This window comes from Elgaria multicarinata, chromosome 5 (genome assembly GCF_023053635.1).
Source record: "Elgaria multicarinata webbii isolate HBS135686 ecotype San Diego chromosome 5, rElgMul1.1.pri, whole genome shotgun sequence".
Classification (NCBI taxonomy): Eukaryota; Metazoa; Chordata; class Lepidosauria; order Squamata; family Anguidae; genus Elgaria; species Elgaria multicarinata.
The window spans coordinates 115,139,953-115,161,764 of NC_086175.1; the positions used below are offsets into that span (position 1 = coordinate 115,139,953).

The 21,812-nt window shown below is 42.2% G+C and overlaps 1 protein-coding gene across 2 annotated transcripts in view; it reads left to right on the plus strand.

Moving 5' to 3' along the window:
- POGLUT3 (protein O-glucosyltransferase 3) overlaps positions 1-21,812 on the plus strand; it is a 25,677-nt gene continuing 3,865 nt past the window's right edge. Inside the window, exons 1-8 of one of the 2 annotated variants that reach the window (XM_063127826.1) lie at positions 1-179; positions 803-1,089; positions 3,239-3,455; positions 6,159-6,355; positions 8,213-8,407; positions 12,003-12,107; positions 13,790-14,085; positions 15,650-15,710. In XM_063127826.1, the coding sequence (XP_062983896.1) occupies positions 83-179; positions 803-1,089; positions 3,239-3,455; positions 6,159-6,355; positions 8,213-8,407; positions 12,003-12,107; positions 13,790-13,915 (1,224 nt within the window). In that variant the 5' untranslated portion in view covers positions 1-82 and the 3' untranslated portion in view covers positions 13,916-14,085; positions 15,650-15,710. Of the gene's footprint in view, positions 180-802; positions 1,090-3,238; positions 3,456-6,158; positions 6,356-8,212; positions 8,408-12,002; positions 12,108-13,789; positions 14,086-15,649; positions 15,711-21,812 lie in introns of those variants that run through there. The other variant, XM_063127825.1, reaches the window with a different exon arrangement.

Genomic DNA, 21,812 nt, shown 5'->3' on the forward strand with positions numbered 1-21,812 from the left:
GACAGTCAAACCCCTCTCCCCTAAAGAAGTCATCCAGATTCATGTCCCTCAGCTTCTGGACAGGAACGATGGATCCTTCCTCATGCGATATCGGATGTATGGAAGTGTCATGGGAGGGTTAAAGGTGGAGATTCTTTATGGAGATGCCCATGTAGCTCAGTCTCCCTATATCTTAAAGGGTAAGGTGGTTTCCTTAATTTTCTAGGGCTCCTGCCCTACTGGGCATTGCTTAGTTGATTGTTGCAAAAGAAATCTCCTGTAAATGCATTGGGCATGTATATGTTAGAACATTGTGCGTGGTCCTAAAGAAATTAATAAATCTTATGCCAGCAGCTTTCATCTTCCAAAAGAAAGATAGTTTTCCTGAAAAGAACTCCCTTTTTTTTGGATCGCACAGATTTCGATCAGCAAGATAGGTTGGGTAAGGCTGATCTGTACAATTTAAAGAGTAGACTATGTTTATTATAATAGTGGATGTAATATTATATCTTATTGAAGGACATGATTGACTTCATGGAATATTTTATAATAGTTGACGTTATCAAATAATAGGTCAATTGGCTAGTGTCCCAAACCTGCTAAACTTATTTCATGATTTTAAGTTGTGGACAAATAATTTTGAACACTTAGAAGCAACACTGCTAGGGCTCTTAGCTATGTGATTTAAATTCTCATATGGTTAATTACTGCTTGGAAATCAAAGGCTATAGCAGCTTATGGAAAAGGTCCTCCATTTACACAGATGATAGGGTTGGGACTGTATCCCAAACACCACACATTGGTAGTGCTTTGTCCTTTTCAGGTCCAATTTATCATGAATATTGTGAATGTCCAGAAGAAGACGCTCAAGTTTGGGAGAAAAGTCTTTCATGCCCATCAGAGGAATCTCAGGTTACTGAAGACTTCACTGCATTTCCTACCATCGACCTTCAGCGGATGCTTGATGAGGTCCCACCAAGGTTTGGCCAAAAGATGGGAGCCATTGTTCATTACACTGTCCTCAGTAATCGCATTTATCGTCGGTCCTTGGGGAAGTACACTGACTTCAAAATGTTTTCAGATGAGATGTTGCTATCGTTGGCAAGGAAGGTATATTCCTTCATATACACACTAATACACAACTACTGTATGTTAGGGCTTGTCTGTATGCCCTGTTTACCCCATTTTGGCTGTGCATATGACGTAGCCGCCAACTCGCGGCCACCATGGGCTTTTTCGCAAAACTGCGCTCTTTAAAAATTGCTGACATACCTCGACTTTTGCCTTTGCTGCGAGGTCACCACCTTCTTTCCTCCATCTGTCAGTGGTGACCTCGCTTCGGGTTCAAGATGGGGGCGTTCCTGGGGGTGGATCAAGGCCCAGGGTAGGTTGCAGGAAGGCAGGGCAGAGAGCAAGGGGCAGGCTTGATGAGCCAAAGGGCGGCTTTTTCAGCTGGATAGCCCACGTTGCCTCCAGCCGTTGGGATTCACCATTGCCATCTGCAGCTGCAATGCAGCTGCGGGGTTTTGAGGAGCCAAAGCAGCATTGTAAAGACATCCCCATGGTATATCTATTTAAAAATGTAAACAAAAAACCCCACACAACAGAGATCCATTGAAGGGGTCTATTTGCACGCGCAACATACTTTGATCAGAAGTGAATATTTTTGATATTGAGCAAAATATTCTTTTAAACTAAGTCACATTTGCAAGGGGCCACATTTGCACGTTTCTCTCTAGTGAATGATGGCATGCAAAATGGCGCCTTCAGGCATACTCTTTGCCATATGCAGGGAGCCACCATCGGCAGAGAAGGAAAATCAAGTGTGCATCTCCACCTAAATTGGAACGTGCATGGGAATGCACATCCCAGTGCGTATTCCATGGAAAGCAAAGCAGTGCTCACTTGAATGCCCGTGCAGTTTAGCCTCTGGTTCTTGAGCCAACAAGTGATAGGAGCAAGGAAGTCTGCTTCCACACATGTGTCTTCTTATCTGGGTCAGGGCAAGAAAGATAGATAGAACCCAACTATACCGTATATTTATATATGCAAGCATCTAGTGGCTTTCTCCATTTTTAAAAATCTCCATTTTTAATTTTCTCTTTTCAAAACATTTTTCTTTTTTTCCTCTTTTTGTAAATGTGTTATAAAACAAAATTAAGGCAAATTTTTATTTTGAAAGGGGAAAACATTCTTTTGGGGCTGGGATATAACAACAAGAGCAAACGGGGCATGTCTAGACGTAGGGAGGGGAGGGGGAGGATCTCACGATATGGTATCCTCCCCCTCAGTCCACACACTGTGCGCAACGTCCCAGGAGGGAGAGGAAGTTGCGCCCACCATTTTGGTTTTTTTTCTCTTGAAGATGGGCGCACTAGTGCTCTATCGAAAAGGTGAGTTGTTGTTTTTTAAAGACCCCCCTCCCACCCCCAATGGGCACAGAGCTCCTGAAGAGCTCCATGCCCCATGCCCGGTTCCTGGCTCCTTGCATTTACTCGCAAGGAGCCAGGACTATACCGGGATGGCTGCCCACACATCCAGCAGTCTTGGGACAATCCCGAGACCACAGGAAAAGTCGGGATTAAAGCCATCCCGATTATCCCGGGGAAAGGGAGGGATCATCCCTCCCTGCCCCTGGGATCCCCAGTGCGTCATGTGGATGCACAGGGATGATTCCGGGGCGATCCCCGGGATAACGAGTTGTGTAGACATGACTACTATAAAACTTTTTGTGGGTCTGCACTTCTAGTAGTAATAATAGCTGGCGTGGTGCAATGGTCAGAGTGTTGAACTGGGACTGAGGAGAACCGGTTTCCAATTCCCGCTCAGCCATGAAGCTCAGTGGGTGACTTTGTGACAGTTACTGACTCTCAGCCTAACCTACCTCGCAGGGTTGTTGTGAGGATGAAATAGAGAGGAGGGGGCCTCTGTACACCATCTTGGGCTCATTGGAGGAAAAGGCAGGATATAAATGTAACAAACAAACAATAATAATAATAGTTCCTAGATAGACTTTATTTATTTATTCATTTCATTTATATACCGCCCAATAGTCGAAGCTCTCTGGTTGGTTCACAAAAATTAAAACCACAAGGTACAGCATAAAATATGAAATGAAGTATTTTATTTTTACATACAGAGGAGTTTGATGACACATAACATTTACATTGATTGTTAGTAGCCAAGTCATATGAACGCTGAAGCAAGACTATTGATAATTGCACAACATGGCCTATAAAGGTTTGTTGTTTTGTTTTAGGTTCATCTCCCTGATGTAGAGTTTTATCTTAATGTTGCGGACTGGCCCGTTGAGCATCGAAAAGCAAATGAAACCCCTGGGCCTCTGCCTGTCCTTTCATGGTGTGGGTCCATGGATTCAGCAGACATAGTGCTTCCGACCTATGATGTCACCCACTCAACCCTTGAAGCTCTGCGTGGCGTCACAAACGACCTCCTGTCAATTCAAGGAAACACCGGTAAAAGGAGATCTTTCCTTTTCTTTCAGTGGAGGGGGAATAGCACTAGCTCTAAATATGAAATGGTTAGATCTTCAACCTAACATACATCAATCCTCTATAACAGCGTTTCCCAACCTAGTGCCTTTTAGGTGTTTGAACTACAACTCCCAGGATTCCTGTCCATTGCCCATTGCTGGCTGAGACTGCTGACAGTTGGGAGTCTAAAACATCTGAAGGGCACCAGGTCAGGGAAGACTGCAAGTTAGGCCAGCACAATGAGTGTATGTGCAGAATGTGAGCATGCACAGCCGAGAATACCCACACCCTCTTTCAGTGTCACAGTCCTGGGGTTCCTCCGTCTTTGCACATTTGATTGATTGATTGATTGATTGATTGCATTTTTATTCTGCGCAATAGCCAAAGTTCCCTGGGCGGTTCACAAAATATTGCACAGCAGCCCACTAATGGCAGTCTTGTGGCAATGCTGTTGCTGGGACTGCAGAGATGTTCTCTCCCTGCCGGGAAGGCTTTGAAGAACACAAGGACTTAATGATGGGTTCAGGAATTTTCATTGCTCCCAGCTGGAATTAAGAGCACAAATTTAATGGGCATGTGTGAGCTGTGGTGCTCTTCAGTTAATAGCTTGTGCTTCTCTTTGGCAATTTAAGGCAGGGTTGTCAGGCTTACATGCCTTGGCAGTATTTCCATTCCTTCCTCTATGAAATGAAGACTGGATCCTCCATTCACACCTGGCCGTCCTTCAGTTTAACTGAATATACTTTTAGGACAACACAACATGCATTGTTTGGGCAGGGTTACTGTCTTCTTCATGTCTGGTATTACCTGCCTGCCAAATCTTTCACCTGGATTTATGGGGAACCTTGGTACACCTCCCAACCCCCATGGTAGTCTTTTCTAACTAGGTGTTCTCTAGATGTTTTGGACTACAACTCCCAGCATTTCTGAGTATTGCTCATATTGGCTGAGGCTGATGGAAATTGAAGGGATTCTTAAAACACAAAGGGATTGTGAAGAGCTCCAAAGGGATCTTTCCAAGCTGAGAGAGTGGGCATCCAAAAGGCAGATGCGGTTCAATGTAAGCAAGTGTTTGCATGTTGGGGGGAAAACAACAACTTCAGGTATAACTTAATGGGATGTGAGCTGGCGGTGACCCACCAAGAGAGAGTTCTTGGGATTATGGTGGGCAGCTCGATGAAAATGTCCACCCAGTGTGTGGCCACTGTAAAGAAGGCAGACTCCATGTTGGGCATTATAAGAAAAGGAATTGAGAATAAAACGGCCAGTATCATACTACCCTTATACAAATCGATGGTGTGACCACACTTAGAATACTGTGTACAGTTCTGGTCACCACACATAAAAAAGGATATTATATAGCTGGAGAAAGTGCAGAAAAGGGCAACTAAAATGTTTAAGGGGCTGAAGCATCTCCCCTACGAGGAAAGGTTACATCAACTGGGATTGTTTAGCTTGGAAAAGAGGAGGCTAAGTGGAGACATGATAGAGGTGTACAAAATTATGCATGGTATGGAGAAAGTGGACAGGGAGACATTTTTCTCCCTCTCTCAAAATACTAGAACCCGGGGTCATCCCATGAAACTGATTGGTGGGAGATCCAGGACAAATAAAAGGAAGTACTTCTTCACACAGCACATAGTTAAATTATGGAACTCACTACCACAAGATATAGTGATGGCCACCAATCTGGATGGCTTTAAAAGGGGGTTCGATAAGTTCCTGGAAGCAAAGGCTATCAATGGCTACTAGCCCTGATGGTTGTGTGCTGTCTCCAGTATTCAAGGCAATAAGCCTGAGTGCACCAGTTGCTGGGGAACATGGGCGGGAGGGTGCTGTTGCACCATGTCCCGCTTGTTCATCCCTGGCCAATGGCTGGTTGGCCACTGTGCAGACAGAGTGCTGGAGTAGATGGACCCTTGGTCTGATCCAGCATGGCTCTTCTTATGTTCTTATGAAGTACAAAACATCTGGAGGTCAACAAGTTTGGAAGACAGACTTATACATCTGAACAGAAATCTAGGGTGTGTGTGCATACAGATGTTTATGAAAACAGGATCAACAAACCAGCCCATTTTCCCTCTACCTGTGTTTTTCAAAGGATACACATTTCTGCCTCTGCAATGAACACAGATTCCCTTCTCAGTTTTGCCTCTTCCCACATGTCGACTGTCTTGCTTTGGTTGTTTAAAGCGCTGATTATAGAATCATGTATTTAAAACCATCATGCGGTTTCTGATTTTTTTCCCCATCCCCAAAAAGGGCCAGATTGTTTTGAAGCTGAAAGCTGCTCCAGGAAGGTACTTAGTGATATCACAGGCGTCCATTTAATAGACATTCTGCACAACCCTTTCTAGTTCAGACTTGTCAAAGCTTAGTTTCCCTGAGCTCAGTCATCAAAAGATTGAATGTGTGACAACAACATGTCATGTGTGTTTTGCAGAGCGGAGTAGCTGCTGTTTCACATGTCTGTGCACACCTGACTTGCAGTCCTTTCTGATAGCTTTAGCCATGTAATTCTTTCACATTTGAATTTTACTGTGAAAGCCTCTCTAGTTCCTAATAAATGTGTCACTGTCAATTAATTTCTAAATGTATGAAGTTTTTAAACCTGAAGTACTAAGACTTCAAGACTTCTCTCTCTCTCTCTTCCCTCCCCTTTATTCTAAAATCTGTTATTTCCAGGACCTGTGTGGAACAACAAAACCGAACAAGGATTTTTCAGAGGTCGAGATAGCCGGGAAGAACGCCTTCAGCTGGTGCAACTCTCCAAGGAAAACCCAGAACTCCTGGATGCTGGAATAACAAGTTACTTCTTCTTCAGAGAAAAGGAGAAGGAGCTGGGAAAAGCTCCCTTGATGGGGTTCTTTGACTTCTTTAAGGTATACCACCTATCTGAGTTAGGGCCTATTAGAATCAGGTAGATTTCCTTGCTCTTGTTTTTCCTTTAAGCTCTGCTTAAGGGACACTTCAGCATCACAAAAAATCCTGCCTGGAAAGCACATGTAATTTATGGCTTAATGTGCAAGCTGCGTTCTTACACATTTGCTGTATGTTTACATGTATCTCACATACCCTTGCCTGTTTTGCTGTGTGCAGATGCCTTGGGAATCCCCGGTCTATAGTTTTTGTCCTGTTTAAATACATCAAAATACATGCCTGGATCCTCATCACATCCTCATCACAGATTGTACACACGGGATGAATTCTAATTCCTAGAGAGAAGAGCTTTCTCTGTAGGAATTTGTGTTATGCTTGGGGTGGCCTCAGTTTCAATATAGAGAAGAAATAGGGACATGAGCTGCTTTATACCAGTTAGAGTATTACGTCTCTAACCCATGTTACTGAATGTCTTCATTCACATGTGCATGTGAACTCACATGTGTACAAGTGTAACTGACTATCCTGGAAATATAGGGAACTTTTGCAGAGGCACACAGTAGATTCTGCATTGTACTCCAACAAAATGGGGAAATTAGCCCACTGACAAAGATTCTAAGAAAAAACACAGCTTTATTTTATCGTAAAAGTTTACAAGGAAAAAAATGTTATTCTGCCAATCCCGACCACTGGCTTGGCAGACTATTTCCACTTGCCCAATCAGAGCTCACCAAATAAGGAACAGGAAGGCACAAGGGAAAATGTGGGGCAGGGCTTGGGAGGCTCTGTGCAATGGGTTTCCTCGAGTTTTAATGGCATAGGTTGGGTCATGCGAGGAGCAAAATGGATAGCTTTGGAGCGCTTTCAGGAGGTGAAGAAATAGAGTCAAAGCCAGTATCTTTAACTTGTTTCAGAGCAAGTGGGCAAGACACGGGCCAAGACAAAGGGTACCATGCGGGTTGCCTAGGTAGCACTTTAACCTGCTGATCAATCTTGGGATGAGGATGCTTCAGGATTGAAGCATGTTTCCCTCAAAGGCTCTAGATTGGCCAATTTAAAGATGCCCTTGTGGGTTTTCCGGCTGGGATGGTGACTTGGCAGTGAGGAAAGCGTTCGCCTGCATCCTGAGTTCCCAAGCTTTGCATGCTGCAGCAGGGCACCTCCTTTAATTACATTCTTGTTGAGGATACAGAGGTCAATGAACTTCATTTACAGTAAAGGTGTGTAGCCTAATTTCCTAACAGCAGGATCGTCTTGCTTCCGGCAGCCATGAGCCTCCTGCCCATTCAGTATTTCCCAGAAGAAAAGAAATATTACACAAGGCGCTATGTAGGGTTATCCTTACAAAGTACAAGCTTCTCAGTAGCACGTAGCATTGCCAACTCTGGCTGGCAGCAGCTCTCCAGGGGCTTTGAAATCTGTCCCATCGGCTTCCACCTGTTCTTTTTAATGAGATGCCAGCATGTGCTTTACCACTTTCCCCAAGGGTCCAACCTGCTCAGCCCAAGAGCTTTTCTTGCATACGTTGGGATTCCCCTGAGTCCCTGTTTTGATCTAGCTTCCTCATGTTCCATCAGCAGCTGCTCCCACAGGTCCCCAGAGTTTAAGGTACACCTTATCAGATCGGGCAGATCGCTGCAGTTTGAAGGGTAACTTGCAAAGTCCTATTGTGCATGCAACACTTTGAGCTCTAGCCGTAGGGTTAGGAGACCATGTGTACTACCAGGTAGCACAACAGCCCTGAGTAAGTGATGTGATTTGCTTTCATGTAGAGTCGCTCTTTATTTTGACCAGAGTGCACTTCTGAGCCAAAACTCATTTTGTTTGTGCTGCTGTCCTTCTCCTTTCTCTTTCCACAGTACAAATATCAAGTGAGCGTTGATGGCACCGTTGCAGCCTACAGGTTCCCATACCTCTTACTGGGTGACAGTCTTGTGATCAAGCAGGCCTCACAATACTACGAGCACTTCTATATGGAGCTGGCACCATGGAAGCATTACGTTCCGGTTAAAAGGAACTTACAAGACTTGCTAGAAAAAATAAGATGGGCCAAGGTAATCATCCTTGCCATAAATGAAAGGTGGAAATATAAAACATAGGACCATTTCCCCCCATCTTCTTAATGGTGGTAGACTGTTGAGAAGAAAACGAGTACTAATATTTTATTTATTTATTTATTGCATTTTTATACCGCCCAATAGCCGAAGCTCCCTGGGCGGTATATCTCATCCCACCTCAGCAATGAGAGATGATGGGAACTGAAGGATCCATCTTTTCAGTTCACAAGCAGGATCAGAACTCAGCTCCCTTTGCAAGAACAGGTTAAGTCTTGAAAGGGAGGATACCAGCTTTGCAGCAGGGTCAGAATTCAGGACCCCTCAGCTTCCTGGGATGTTGCAGGATAGGTGCCCAGTTGGTTCTCTTAAGTTTGAAAATCTTGTCCCTGTGTTTTGAGCACAACAGACCACAGCAGAAAAGTTGTAACCGGAAGCCATGATGCAGTGCATGTTTGCACTCTTGGTGAACACCATCTTTTTAGCTTTCATTCCACATGAATGTGATGATCGAAAGTGCTTTACAACCCTTACCTCTTTATCCTCACAATATTTAATCAGAGAGAGAGGAGAGAGACTTGACCAAGGCTGAATGAAGATTCGAGCTCAGACTCCTCATGTTTATATCCAACACGTTGTCCACAGTGAAGGCTGATGGGGGAGCAGTGCTAGTTCACACTTAAGTTCCATTATATTTTTGTGACATGGGGAATCCTCTATGTATCATAAGAACATAAGGAGAGCCATGCTGGATCAGACCAAGGGTCCATCTAGTCCAGCATTCTATTCACACAGTGGCCCACCAGGTGTCAACTAGGAACTTCCAAGCAGGACATGGATGCAACAGCACCCTCCTGCCCATGTGCCCCAGCAACTGGTGTACATAGGCTTACTGCCTCTGATACTGGAGGTAGCACATAGCCATCAGGACTAGTATCACTCTCCCATCTCTAAAAAAAAAAAAATCTAATGGGAAAGGTTAATACTTGTGACTTCATCGCACACTGCTGAGTTGCTCCTAGATCCTCATCTTCAATCTAGACTCGAAGTTAAAAATGTGCTTTGGCTTTCAACCTGCTGATTTTTTTTTTTAAAAAATGCAAATTATATCAGCTGGGGATGATAATTATTAGCAAGCGTAAAGGAAGAATTTAACCTTTCCCTGCCCTGCTACATTTCTGAGGAAAAAATCCTCTTCTGAGAATACAATTCTATAGTTACTTATCTGGGAATAATTCCCCCTGTACTCAATGGAAGTTACTTCTGAGTAGGCATGTATACGATTGCTCTCTGAAGGTACTGATAACATTGGGAGAAAATCCCAGATTGGCACCAGTGATAGCTTTCCTCCCAGTGCAAATAGCAGCTTTAGAGGATGGATTTTTCTCCAGACCAAAGCAGAGAAGGAAAGGGTTAAAACCCCTCCTTGACACTTCCTCTGATCCCAATAATTTTTAGCCCCTCACCCAGCTGATGCTGTCTGCATTTTTTAAAAAAATGCAAGTGAAATGCAAAGATACATTTTATGCCATGCCTAGTTTCCCCCTGACAGAGGTCTTGCTTTAAGTAATCAATATTTTCCCTTCCCTTCTGAGGCTGCAAGAGCATTTTTGCATAGCAATAATTTCATAGGTCACAAAGCTCTCTGTAAATGAACTTGTATGCTAATATGAATAGTGTGAGGGGAAGGAGGCACCCAAAATAGAGATCTCCAAGTTGTACAAAAACAGGATTGGAAATGGGTTCATTTACTTATTTATAACTTATATACTACCTTTTAAAAGAGTTCTCACAACCTCAAAATATTGTTACTGCGTGGAAGTTCTTTTTCTGGTCCTATCCCCCAATTGCCTGATTTTTTCTTTCCATTTTCACTCCTCTTAAGTATTTACCAGCCAGTTCTCATTCCCCTCTGTAGTCTTTCCTAGCTTGCTGAATGTTTTACCAGCCCATTTGATTACTTCTTCATAGTTCACTAGTTTCAGGAATTGCTGTTAGCTGTAGCGAATGAGTAGAGCACTCATTTATTTGACTATTCAATTTGTTTAACCATCCCCTATTGGGGGGGAAATAGAACACGGTGGGGGAAAAGTACGTGGTGAACTGTACTTAAGGAGAGCAGCGATACGGTTTACATGCATATACACTTGATTACAGTCAGTATAGTTTTGTTGAACATTGATTCAGTAAATATCTTTACTCAGGAAAACAGGGCCATGGTATCAGAGGCAGTATGCCTCTGGGGAACATGGGTGGGAGGGTGCTGTTGCACTCGTGTTCTGCTTGTGGGTTTCTGAATGAACAGAATGCTGGACTAGATGGACCCTTGGTCTGACCCTGCATGGCTCTTCTTATGTTCTTATTCCACACAGAAAACCTCAATACAATTCTATCTCAAAAGATGTGTGAATGGATACTGCTGCCTTGGAGATAGTGGTGCACTCTTTTGGCCTGGTGGCTTTAAAGGGTCTTATATATGTGGAACAGTATGCAACTTTGCATGCTAACTATTTGTGTATAAGTCTCATTTTGCATCATTTATTGTGCTCCCCAAATTTCCCTCCAGACCTGTTTATTTAAATGGCAAATGATGCAGTTACATTAAACAAACTATGAAGATCCCATTTCGATGGAGCACTGCTCTGTAATGTCATATAAGTGAGGTTGGAAGTTAAACCCTTAACAGTACAATTTTGATGTCCCAGTTCCTAAACCAAGTAGTAGATCAAAAGAGATGCATTTTAAAATACTGCAGTTCTCACAGTTCTAATCCAAATAAAAGTCACTGGGGCTGTTCGTGCATATGGGGTGCATGTGGCTGCCATTTTGAATATGCAACTCTTGCTTGGGGGTTATCATATGTAAACATGGCAAGCATGGTCTGTTTTAGTATTATGAGAGGGTGATTTAACCCTCATGTAACGTACGCTTCCAGGTTTGCATGATACAACAACCCAAGCGGGGCTTCCGTATGTAGTCCTCTCCCTGCAAGCACCATGGCCCATGACAAGCCACGGCATGTCACAGCCACTGGGAACTTTGAAACATAGCCTTGGAATGACGAAGTACAAATAAATCCATAATTGTGCGATCCTTTATCTTCTAAAACATATTTCCTTGTATTAACAAGGATGGATATTTTCATAAGCTTCATAGCACATAAATAGTAATGATTATATGGGTGGAAGAAGACAATTACAGCTCCCTGGCCAAATCTGCGTGAGAGATGTCAAACCTGTCTGTGCACTTAAGTATGGCTTGGACAGTAGGCTACACTTTCCTGAAATTAAGAAATTCTCCTCCTTAATTGTGCAAAATTGCAACTGACTGCTCTGGCTAATACCATAGAAGCTTTGAAAGTACATGAATAAATGCAACCCCTCCCCCCCAAAAAATCTGGAATTAATATTGCAAAATCTAGCAGTGCACAATACTATACAATGTAGTTTCAAAGTACAGTAGCTGCCTGTAGTGTATCATTTCTGCCCTTTCTGAAAATCTGAGTAACCCCTCTCACTGAGCACCATCGGAAGGGAGCAGAATGACTAGACTTCTTGATTATTCTACTATACACTGTTTCTTTCCTCATTCGCAGGAAAATGATGAAGAAGTCAGAAAAATTGCTAAGGAAGGGCAAGTAGCCGCAAGAGAATTATTGCAGCCTCACAGGTTTTACTGCTACTATTTCAAAGTATTCCAGGTCAGTCCAGGTTCCAGTCTAGCTCTTACTGTTTCTAACTATATATTTTACTTTACCACACTCTTCTCTATGAACTTTGACTGCTCTAATTATATAATATGCTCCAGATGTAACACAAAACCCTGGTTTTCAGCTACATGAACAAGCTGCAGCAAGCCTTGGGCTCATGAGCTCACAAGAGAAAGTAGTTGGAAGCATCTGCTTACAATTTTAAACTAACCTTAATTCCCAGTGACATTCAAACATGGGATACTGTGGTTTGTTTAAAGCATAAATTCAAAACAAACCAAGACCTGAAACCACAGTTTGATCCTGGCATGGTCTTATTAGTTTAGATAGCCCTGGAAAAGACACCAGACTGAAACCCTGCTGCCAGTCATTGTAGACAATAGTGAGCTACAAGGATGGATGGTTTGACTTAGTTTTTTGACATTTGGTATGAAGGCTTGTGCCAAACTCCCAGTCAGTAGAAGGACAGCTTATTCATTCAGCAGAATCAAAGCCTGTTACCACTTTAGTCTGCAGGTGGGGAAGCTGCATGTTTGAATGTTCCCTCATATGTGTGTGTGTGTGTGTGTGTGTGTGTGTGTGTGTGTGTGTGTGTGTATTAAAAAGCAATTCTATGGCTCCTAGACAGTATCTGGGCGGTGAGCGGCATAGGATAGCTCAGATTCCTGGATCCAAAGTCATGGAACAGTCTGATCTCAGACCCAGGAGTTCCAGCTCCCCACCCCCTCCCTCATAGCCAGCCCAGTGAGAACCATGACAGCTGCTTCTCTGAGGTCACAAAAACAACCTTGGAGAGGGCGTGCCAGTGGACGAGGAGGGGACTGGGAGGGTTGGCTTATTAAGTTCTGGCCTCCCCAACCTCCTTCTCTCCCCCCACGCAGAGTTTCAGCTAGATGGGGAAAAAAGCCCATCTAGCGAAAATTCAGAGCAGGATGAGCACAGAGGCAAGGATTGCCTCTGCCCTCCTCCTGCTCTGCATAGGATGCCTGTCAACCAAGTTTGGAGGCTGATGGGCATCCTGATAGAATACCAGCCTTAGTGCCTCAGAGAGAACACTTCCCCTGATCTGCTGTATTCTATGTCTGGGCAGTAAAAAAAATCAAACCTGCAGCCTCATCCCAGGTTACCACGGCACAGCAATTTGTCTTGGTTAAAAAATTAACTGCAGGATATTTATAGCTCTGCATACAACCTGTCACCTTAACTGAATATACTGGGCAACAGCTTTGAACTCAGGCTTGACATGAAAATTATTGGATATTAGAATACTGAGAACAGACCCAGCCTATTAAACTTGGGTTTATTTGTGTGAGAACACCAGCAGAACACTCCTTGTATAAAGTGCGTGTGTGTGTGTCTGTCTGTCTGATGCCACTTTGTTGCAGTTATTGCTAAAAACTTTAAATTAAAAATATGATCAGAAAGCTCTGGGAGCTCTTTAATGCAATAGGAACAAATTTTAAGCAAATTTACTCAGAAGGAAGTTCCTTTAGGCTTAGTACTGCTTAACTACTTAAGAATGCAGCCTAAGTGTACAGCCAGTGTGCCTAAGAAAACCTAGTAAGTAAAGTTTTTACAAAGTAATGAATAATGGCTAAAGAGAGGGCCGACAGAAGGAGAGAATTGTTTTTGTTTTGAATAGCCTGCTGTTCCTTACAATTTACATATTTCAGAAATATGCTGAACGCCAAGCCGGTAAACCTGAAATACGGGATGGAATGGAATTTGTACCTCAGCCTGATGACAGGGCTTCAATCTGCGACTGCCATAGGAAAAAGCCTTCAAGGGAAGAGCTATAAGTAAACTGTGCCAAATGGTATCAAGCTTAGCTTGTTGCAAGAGTGATGCAAGACTTTTAATAACATTTAAAGCTGTGAAATCTGGCATGGGGAAATATTTACAGTGCAAACCTATACATGTCTATTCAGAACAAGTAATCCTTACTGAGTTTAATAGGATTTAAACCCAGGTAAGTGTGTACAGGATTGCAGCCTTAGACACCTTTCTTCACTCTGTTTCCTCCATAAGTGGCTTCATGTGCCTTTTAAAAACCTGAATGGAGAATTTATAACAGCATGAAAAGCTCTTGATCAGGCTCTGCCCTCCTAAGTTTTTCTGCATATCAGTTATATGCAGTGTTTATGTGGTCATGGTACATTGTAATAATACTTAGCCGTTATTATTTTCAAGTGTTCCAGGCACTTCATATAATTTAACTTTATGATCCTCACAACAACCCTCTGTGGTAGGTCAGTATTATTATCTACATCAGCGATTCCAAACCTTAAGTCCCCCAATGTTGGGCTATAATGTTCATCATCCCCATCAGTGTGGTCAATGGTTAGGGATGACGGGAGTAGTAGCTCAACCACATCTCAGGACCCAAGATGGGGAACCACTGATCTACCTCATACAAGTTGCAGCTGGAGCTATGAGCACAGTGGACTGCCAAGATTATTCTAGTGAGTTTATGGCTGAATTGAGGTTTCATTCAGGAGCTCCTCAGCTCAGACTCAGCCACTACAGCAGGGGTGCACAACTGCCCTCCAGCCAGCTTCCCAATCTGGCCCACAGAGCCACCTGGGGTTCATCCAGGAAGTGGGGCTCAGAGGAATCCCCCAAGGAGGGCTACTTTGGTGTTATCTCCATATCATGTACTTAGCTCCAATTACTGAGAATGTCCGTGAAGTCTTTAAGCACCCTAAAAGTAATGCATGCCATCTTATATGAATGCTCTCTTATATAAGAAACCTCTTTGCAAATTTAGCATGTCAATGAAGAAAGGGAGGCTAAAACTTTCCCCCTAACAATGAGTTTGGATATGCAAGGAATTTTGTATGGGGAGGGGGAATTCTAGCCCTCACCCCACACTCTCAAATGGTATAGTCCATCAACAGACTGAAACATGTTTGTCGGCTGATTGTGTTGCTTATAGGAGAGTAAAAGGATTTCTGACTATAAGGCTGCTGTCTGTATAACGACTGTTGTTCTAAAGTTCTTGAGAAGGGCTTGTTGCTTAGTGACAGAGCAGCTGCCTTGCATGGAGAACGTCTTGGATTCAGTCTCACCTAGCAGAGTTTGAGAAAGACTGTGACTGCGACTTGGATCCAGAGAGCAGCTGGCTGCTTTTTAGTGTTATCAGTAATGAGCTTGATGGGTTATTGATCTGATGATATAAGGCAGCTAGCTCCCCAGAAGAAAAATATGAATAGAACACCCCCTCCATCCCTCCCTGGAATTGCTGATTATCCAAATATTTGATATATTTTTAGGCCATACTGAATGATGAAATTTGTGCACTCCATAAATGGTCTGGTAGACAGGTGAAATCATAGTCTTACTAAGCAAGTACTGTACACGTCTAAATCTGTTTATGGGTTCAGTGTTATTATTATGAATACAAGTTGCATCTTGATTTCAAAACATGCATCTACTAAAAAGCTGCCTAACAGGATCTTTGAATTAGGTCACTATGCAAAGCAGTGGAATAACTTTTGAAGTTGTGAAACCAGACTTCTTTTTTCCATTAACAGGAAATGAAAGCTTGCATAAATCTGCCAAAACTTGAATAGAGTTCAGTCATGGAATTGAATATCAATAAAATTAACTCTTTGTTCATGGGGACACATATATTTTTTTACCACCAGAAGCTTTATAGAGATATCATGCAACCCCAAAATTTGATCATTTTCAGAAACAAATAAAAAAGCCTGAAATTGACCCATACAGGGACTGATGATTGATGGCAAATGTTGTGTGTCTTTTCCAGTTGCACAGAAACCATATAAGGCGAAAATCAGGTAAGAGTGCAATCCTTTGCACATTTACCTGGAAGTAATTTCCATAGAACTCAGTAGAGCTTACTTCTGAGTAAACACATGTGTTTCCCAGCTTTTTCTAGTGTAGTGTAGTGGGGCTGCCTTTGAAGAGTGTTTGGAAACTCCAGCTGGTTCAAAGAGCTGCAGCCAGATTGTTGACCGGGGCTGGTTACAGGGAGCATACAACTCCCCTGTTAAAACAGCTCCACTGGCTTCCAGTCTGTTTCCGGGCACAATTCAAAGTGCTGGTTATGACCTATAAAGCTCTATATGGTTCGGGTCCAGGTTATTTGAAAGAACGTATTCTCCCTTATGAGCCTGCCCGTGCTTTGAGATCTTCTGGAGAAGCCCTTCTTTCAGTCCCACCTTCTTCACAGGCACGCTTGGTGGGAACATGGGAGAGGGCCTTCTTGGTGGCTGCTCCGGTGCTCTGGAACTCTCTTCCCTGGGAAGCTAGGCTGGCTCCCTCCTTGATGGGCTTTCGGAAGCAGGCTAAACTTTTTTGTTCAAGCAGGCCTTTGGAGAATAATCCAGCCCTCCATCTATGTTAATGTCTTATAATTTTGTTGTGTATTATTTAATTGTTTATGGTTTTGTTTCCCTCCCCCCCCCCCCCATGTATATTTTAAACTTTGTAAGGCCACCTTGAGGCCCAGCATTGGGCAAAAGGCGGGATACAAATAAATATAATAATAATAATAATAATCCTTCATCCATATTTACTGACCAAAAGTAAAACAAAACCTAAATTGCCACATACATGGCAAATGCATCTGGTATGAGATTGATCATAGTCCAGGATGATATACAAGATGATTCATACAAGGACAACTTTGCACGCTGCACATCAAGTTTATTTATTTTATTTTTATTTATTTTATTATTGCATTTATATCCCGCCTTTTTTCCTGCAAGCAACCCAAGGCGGTGTACATAATCCTCCTCCTCCTCCTCTCCACTTTATCCTCACAACAACAACCCTGTGAGGTGGGTTAGGCTGAGAGTCTGTGACTGGCCCAAAATCACCCAGTGGGTTTCCATGGCTGAGTGGGGACTAGAACCCAGATCTCCCAACTCCCAGTCCGACACTGTAGCCACTATACCACACTGGCTCTCAAGTTCATTTTAATGAACAGAAGCCCCTTTTTATCAATACAGAGTGACCCTGATCCAGTGCCAGATTGGTGATCCATACAGTACCATTTGGATAATTTAGATTTTAAATTAAATTAGAGGTCTGCCTTATTTTTAAAAGGTGCTGGTATTTTAAAGTAGCAAATATCCTGTGGAGCACTTGACTAGGGTTTCAGTAGAAAATGAATCACAACCACAATCCAGCCCAAATTAATTGGGTTTAACATTGCAACATAACATAACATAACCTTGGGCAGAACCTCCACTGAAGTACACACAAAGGATTGGGCTTCATGTTCCATTGATTCAGATGAGAGAATGACGTTCAACAATGAAATTCTAAGCATGTTTAGTCAGATGTAAGTCACACTGTATTTATTTATTTTTATTTATTTCATCTATTTCTTAGTAGCTTTTCAAATCCATAGTCTCCCCAAGGCAGTTTACTGCATAAAAATAATACAAACATATTAATACAATCATATTAAATACAAATTTTAAATAAAACCAGTTTCAATAAAAATTTGATTTCAAAATGTCCATCAGCAAGCATGAATAAAAGTTTTCTATTAAAAGCTAGAGAGGACCAATGAGTTTTTAAAACTCTCTTAAAAGCAGCCACAGATGGAGCCAGTCATAACTCTCTGAGAGAGGAATTTCATAGGGTAGGGCCTCCACTGAGAAGGCCCTATCTCTAGTACCCACCAGCCTTACTGATCTCAGTTGTGAGCCACCAAGCAGAGCCTCTGAAGATGATCTTAAAAAATGGTTAGGTACATAAATGTGTCAACAGTCCTTCAAATAAGCTGGACCCCAACCATTTAGGGGTCAAAACGAGCCCTTTGAAATGTACCCAGAAACACACTGGCAACCCTTGCAGGTGGTTTAAGATTGATGTAATAGGAGCTGACCATCTAGCCCCATTGAGGACTCCAGCAGCTTACATTTCTGAGTCATCTTCGAAGAGAGACCTACATAGCATGATTACAGTAGTCTAGTCTGGATGTAACCGAAGGCTAGAGCATAGTCCCTAGATAGGGTTGCAATTGACCTTGGTAAAAGGCACTCCTATCAACTACTGCCACCCATGCTTCCACAGTCAAAGAATAGTCCAGAAGGACCCCTAATCTGTGAATTTGGTTCTTAAACGGGAGTGCAGCACCGTCAAATAACAGTTGAATTCTTCTATTCAGGTTACCTAAGTATCCCTGTCTTTTCTGGATTTAGATTCAGTGGAAACTATTCAGTGGAGTTTACTTTCAGGTAAATGTGCATCGGGTTGCAATCTGAAATCAGTGGGGATTAGATGTTCTAAGTTTGTCTGAATCATGTACCATGTTTGTTTTTTGCTGATATAATTCAACATTAGAGAAACCTACAGAATCCACAATAATCTAGTTTCAATACGAGAGATTTTTTAAAGCAAGTTGGTCTCATTTCAAACAATTGGGTTGTTTGTCTTAGTTTCTTTGGCTTGTAACCAAACAGAATTATTGACACTGATTGTTTACATTCTTCGCACGTTTCTCATGCTCAGTCTATTTATGACTGGCTCAAAGGTCCTTTAGATCTTCATAGCAAAATAAGAACTTCAGCTGCAATGCTCACCTTTGCTGTTTACTTGATTTATGTTTATGGCTTCTCATTTTCCTGCCTTAAAAGTTTCAGATTGTCAGAAATAAATTATTTGGGAGAGTGTTTTGCAACCTACCCTGCAGTATGAAACATAGAATAGGTAGTAATGGAGCCCTGCCTGCAGACTTACATTCTTGAAGAGGCCTACACGGCTTATGACTCACCAAACCAAACAGAGCATCCCAGTCATGTATTAGATTGGGTGATTTAAAGTGATTTTTAGAAAATACTAGAGAAATGGTTAATCCGCTCCATCCCATAGTCCCAATCCAGATTGGGTAGGTGGGGACTTTCTTCCATTATTTTAAATGAAAAATAAGAGAATCCCAGTCACAGGATTCACAGATAATGGCTATTGTCACATCTTGAGACACTTCATAGCCCTGGTGAACTACCATTCATAGTTGGGGTGGTGCATTAGGCTTGGCGGATTGTCTAATTTAGATAACTAGACACAGAAGAAAGGGAAGATAATGAAATATATCATACACGTTTATCTTAACATTTGTTTGTGTATGATTCATGGTTGTATTCATATGAAATGAAATGAAGTTAATGTAAACACTTCCCCTATTTCTTATGGAAACAGGTTTCCTAGTGACTCTGCCACAACACAAGTCGGTTATCTGGAATTATTGCTCCAACCAAATGAGAAAATTTCCCAGGTTGGGGCTGCTGAGTTTATACTCAACCTTTGGTTGAATGTAGTAGTGCCAACTTTGAACGTGATCTGTTACCTATTTTATGTGCTTCAGCTGTCATGAACAAGACTGTGATCAAGACCTGAACTCTGATCTTCAGTGCTGTCCTGTGGTTTGTCTGATTTTGTTTTTCAACTGCTGATAACAGTTTGACTATTTTCATGTTACTTTGGGGACATGCCACCTCTGCCCCTACCAAGACTGTGCTGGGATGAAAGGATATTTCATTGCTAAGGGCTCTACCTAAGATCAAATGGCTCTTCAAAGAATTAGTTTGGCTCATATCTCAGTAGTAACTGCTCCATATTCAAGAAGGGTCTACTTGTAGCTCTTGCTGCCTGTGATTTATTCTCTGCTTGAGAAAACTAGCATCTCTTTTCTCCTACAATTAATTACATCAATTCCATAGTTCAAAACTACTACCCAAATCAGGCTGCCTGGGATACTATTGATTGTTCCTCTGCTGTACGGTGGCTCAGGGTATTAAAAAATGTGCTTGTAAGCAGATATGCAATGTGTTCCTGATCATATTCACAGAGAAACAAGCCCCACTGGCACCATTGGAACTTACTCCCAAATATGTGCATAGCATTGCTGTGCTCACTTTCTTGGGTGTAATCACTATTGAGCTCAGTGGGTTGTACTTCTGAGTAAACATTCATTGGATCTGCCTGAATAGCAGAAGTAACTATGTTAACCTTTGATATGATTCCCTGCCAGATCCTAATTAGTTTTTGTTAAATGTAAGTCCCATTGAGTCCAACAGGACTTATTTTCTATTTAGGGATTGTTGATGCAGTGATTCAGATTTTAGATGATTCCCTGTAACCTGTTTTTGTCAGTAGATCTTAACATATAATCTATATTAGATTGGGGTGTGTGTGTGTGTGTGTGTGTGTGTGTGTGTGTGTATGTATGTGTATATTCTAAAATACAAGTTGCATGTAATGGGGCTTTTGAGTACCTCAAATCACATATATTTTTAAATTTTGTCATTGAATGACATCAGTAGAGAATAAAGTATCAAATTTCTCTCTCTCTCTCTCTCTCATTAAAGGGGAGGGTTTTTTTTGCTAGTACTAATGGCTGTGAATATCCAGTTTGAAAATGTGGGAGAAATGCTTAGTGAGATCCCAGGTGATACAGGAGACTTCAGCAAGACTTGTAACCATGCTGGGTAGACTGAAGAGATTATTTTTTCCATAGTATATTGTTCCTTTTCATGACCAGGAGAATCAGAGTAAACTGCAAAAAGTTGTATAATTTATTCAGAATGCAGTGGGCGAGGGGTGCAGAATTAATGTGTTATCTTTATCAAGATTTACCAGAGTATTCACAGCTCTTGTTATACTCACGAAGGACTGATAACCCTTTAACCAAACCACTAAAATGTCACTTCACTCTCCCCTAATGGCACTTGCTGAAATTAACTGAGCTGGGGCAGAAATGCTGGCTTTTCTCATGGGATGGTGTTACATTATTTATGATTGGCTGTATATCCCAAACTATCCTGAGGTCTCAAGAGTGGCTAAAACAATGCAATTTTATAAATGGATCCTAGTTCTTTAGAAACTTTAAAAAGAGAGGCCATATCAATGAACCTAGGAAGTGGAGACTTAGCTGTGAGAAATAGGAGGCTTGAAGAAAATGTAAAAAATACTGAACTGTTTTCCCATGGAGAGCAATTAGTTCAGGAAGTGCAGTGGTGAAAGGGAGCTGATCATCTAGGCAAGGGGCATGTGATGGCATTTTTGCCTATTTCCTTCTCCAGGCTCTTCCATACGTATTGCCAAACTGTCCTCTGCAGAAGTACAGTCTGTTGCAGTTCACAGGTGTCAATGTTTAGAAAGCTTCATCTGCTGTTTTCTGAATATCAAATATGCTGAAGTATTAGGAACAGGGCACGGCAGGCTTTTTCTTTACTAGCCAGTTGGCAACTGTAACAGTTGGGAGCTATGGTGGTGTAAGGTGATGCAGCAAGTGTAAGGTGATGCACGTTGGGGCAAAAAAACCCAACTTCAAGTATAATCTAATGGGATCTGAGCTGGTGGTGACCGAATAAGAAAGAGATCTTGGGATTGTGGTGGACAGCTCAATGAAAATGTCCACCCAGTGTGCGGCCGCTGTAAAGAAGGCAAACTCCATGTTAGGCATTATAAGAAAAGGAATTGAGAATAAAACAGCCAGTATCATACTACCCTTATACAAATTGATGGTGAGACCACACTTAGAATACTGTGTACAGTTCTGGTCACCATACCTAAAAAAGGATATTATAGAGCTGAAAAAAGTGCAGAAAAGGGCAGCTAAAATGATTAAGGGGCTGGAGCATCTCCCTTATGAGGAAAGGTTACATCAACTGGGATTGTTTAGCTTGGAAACGAGGAGACTAAGGGGAGACATGATAG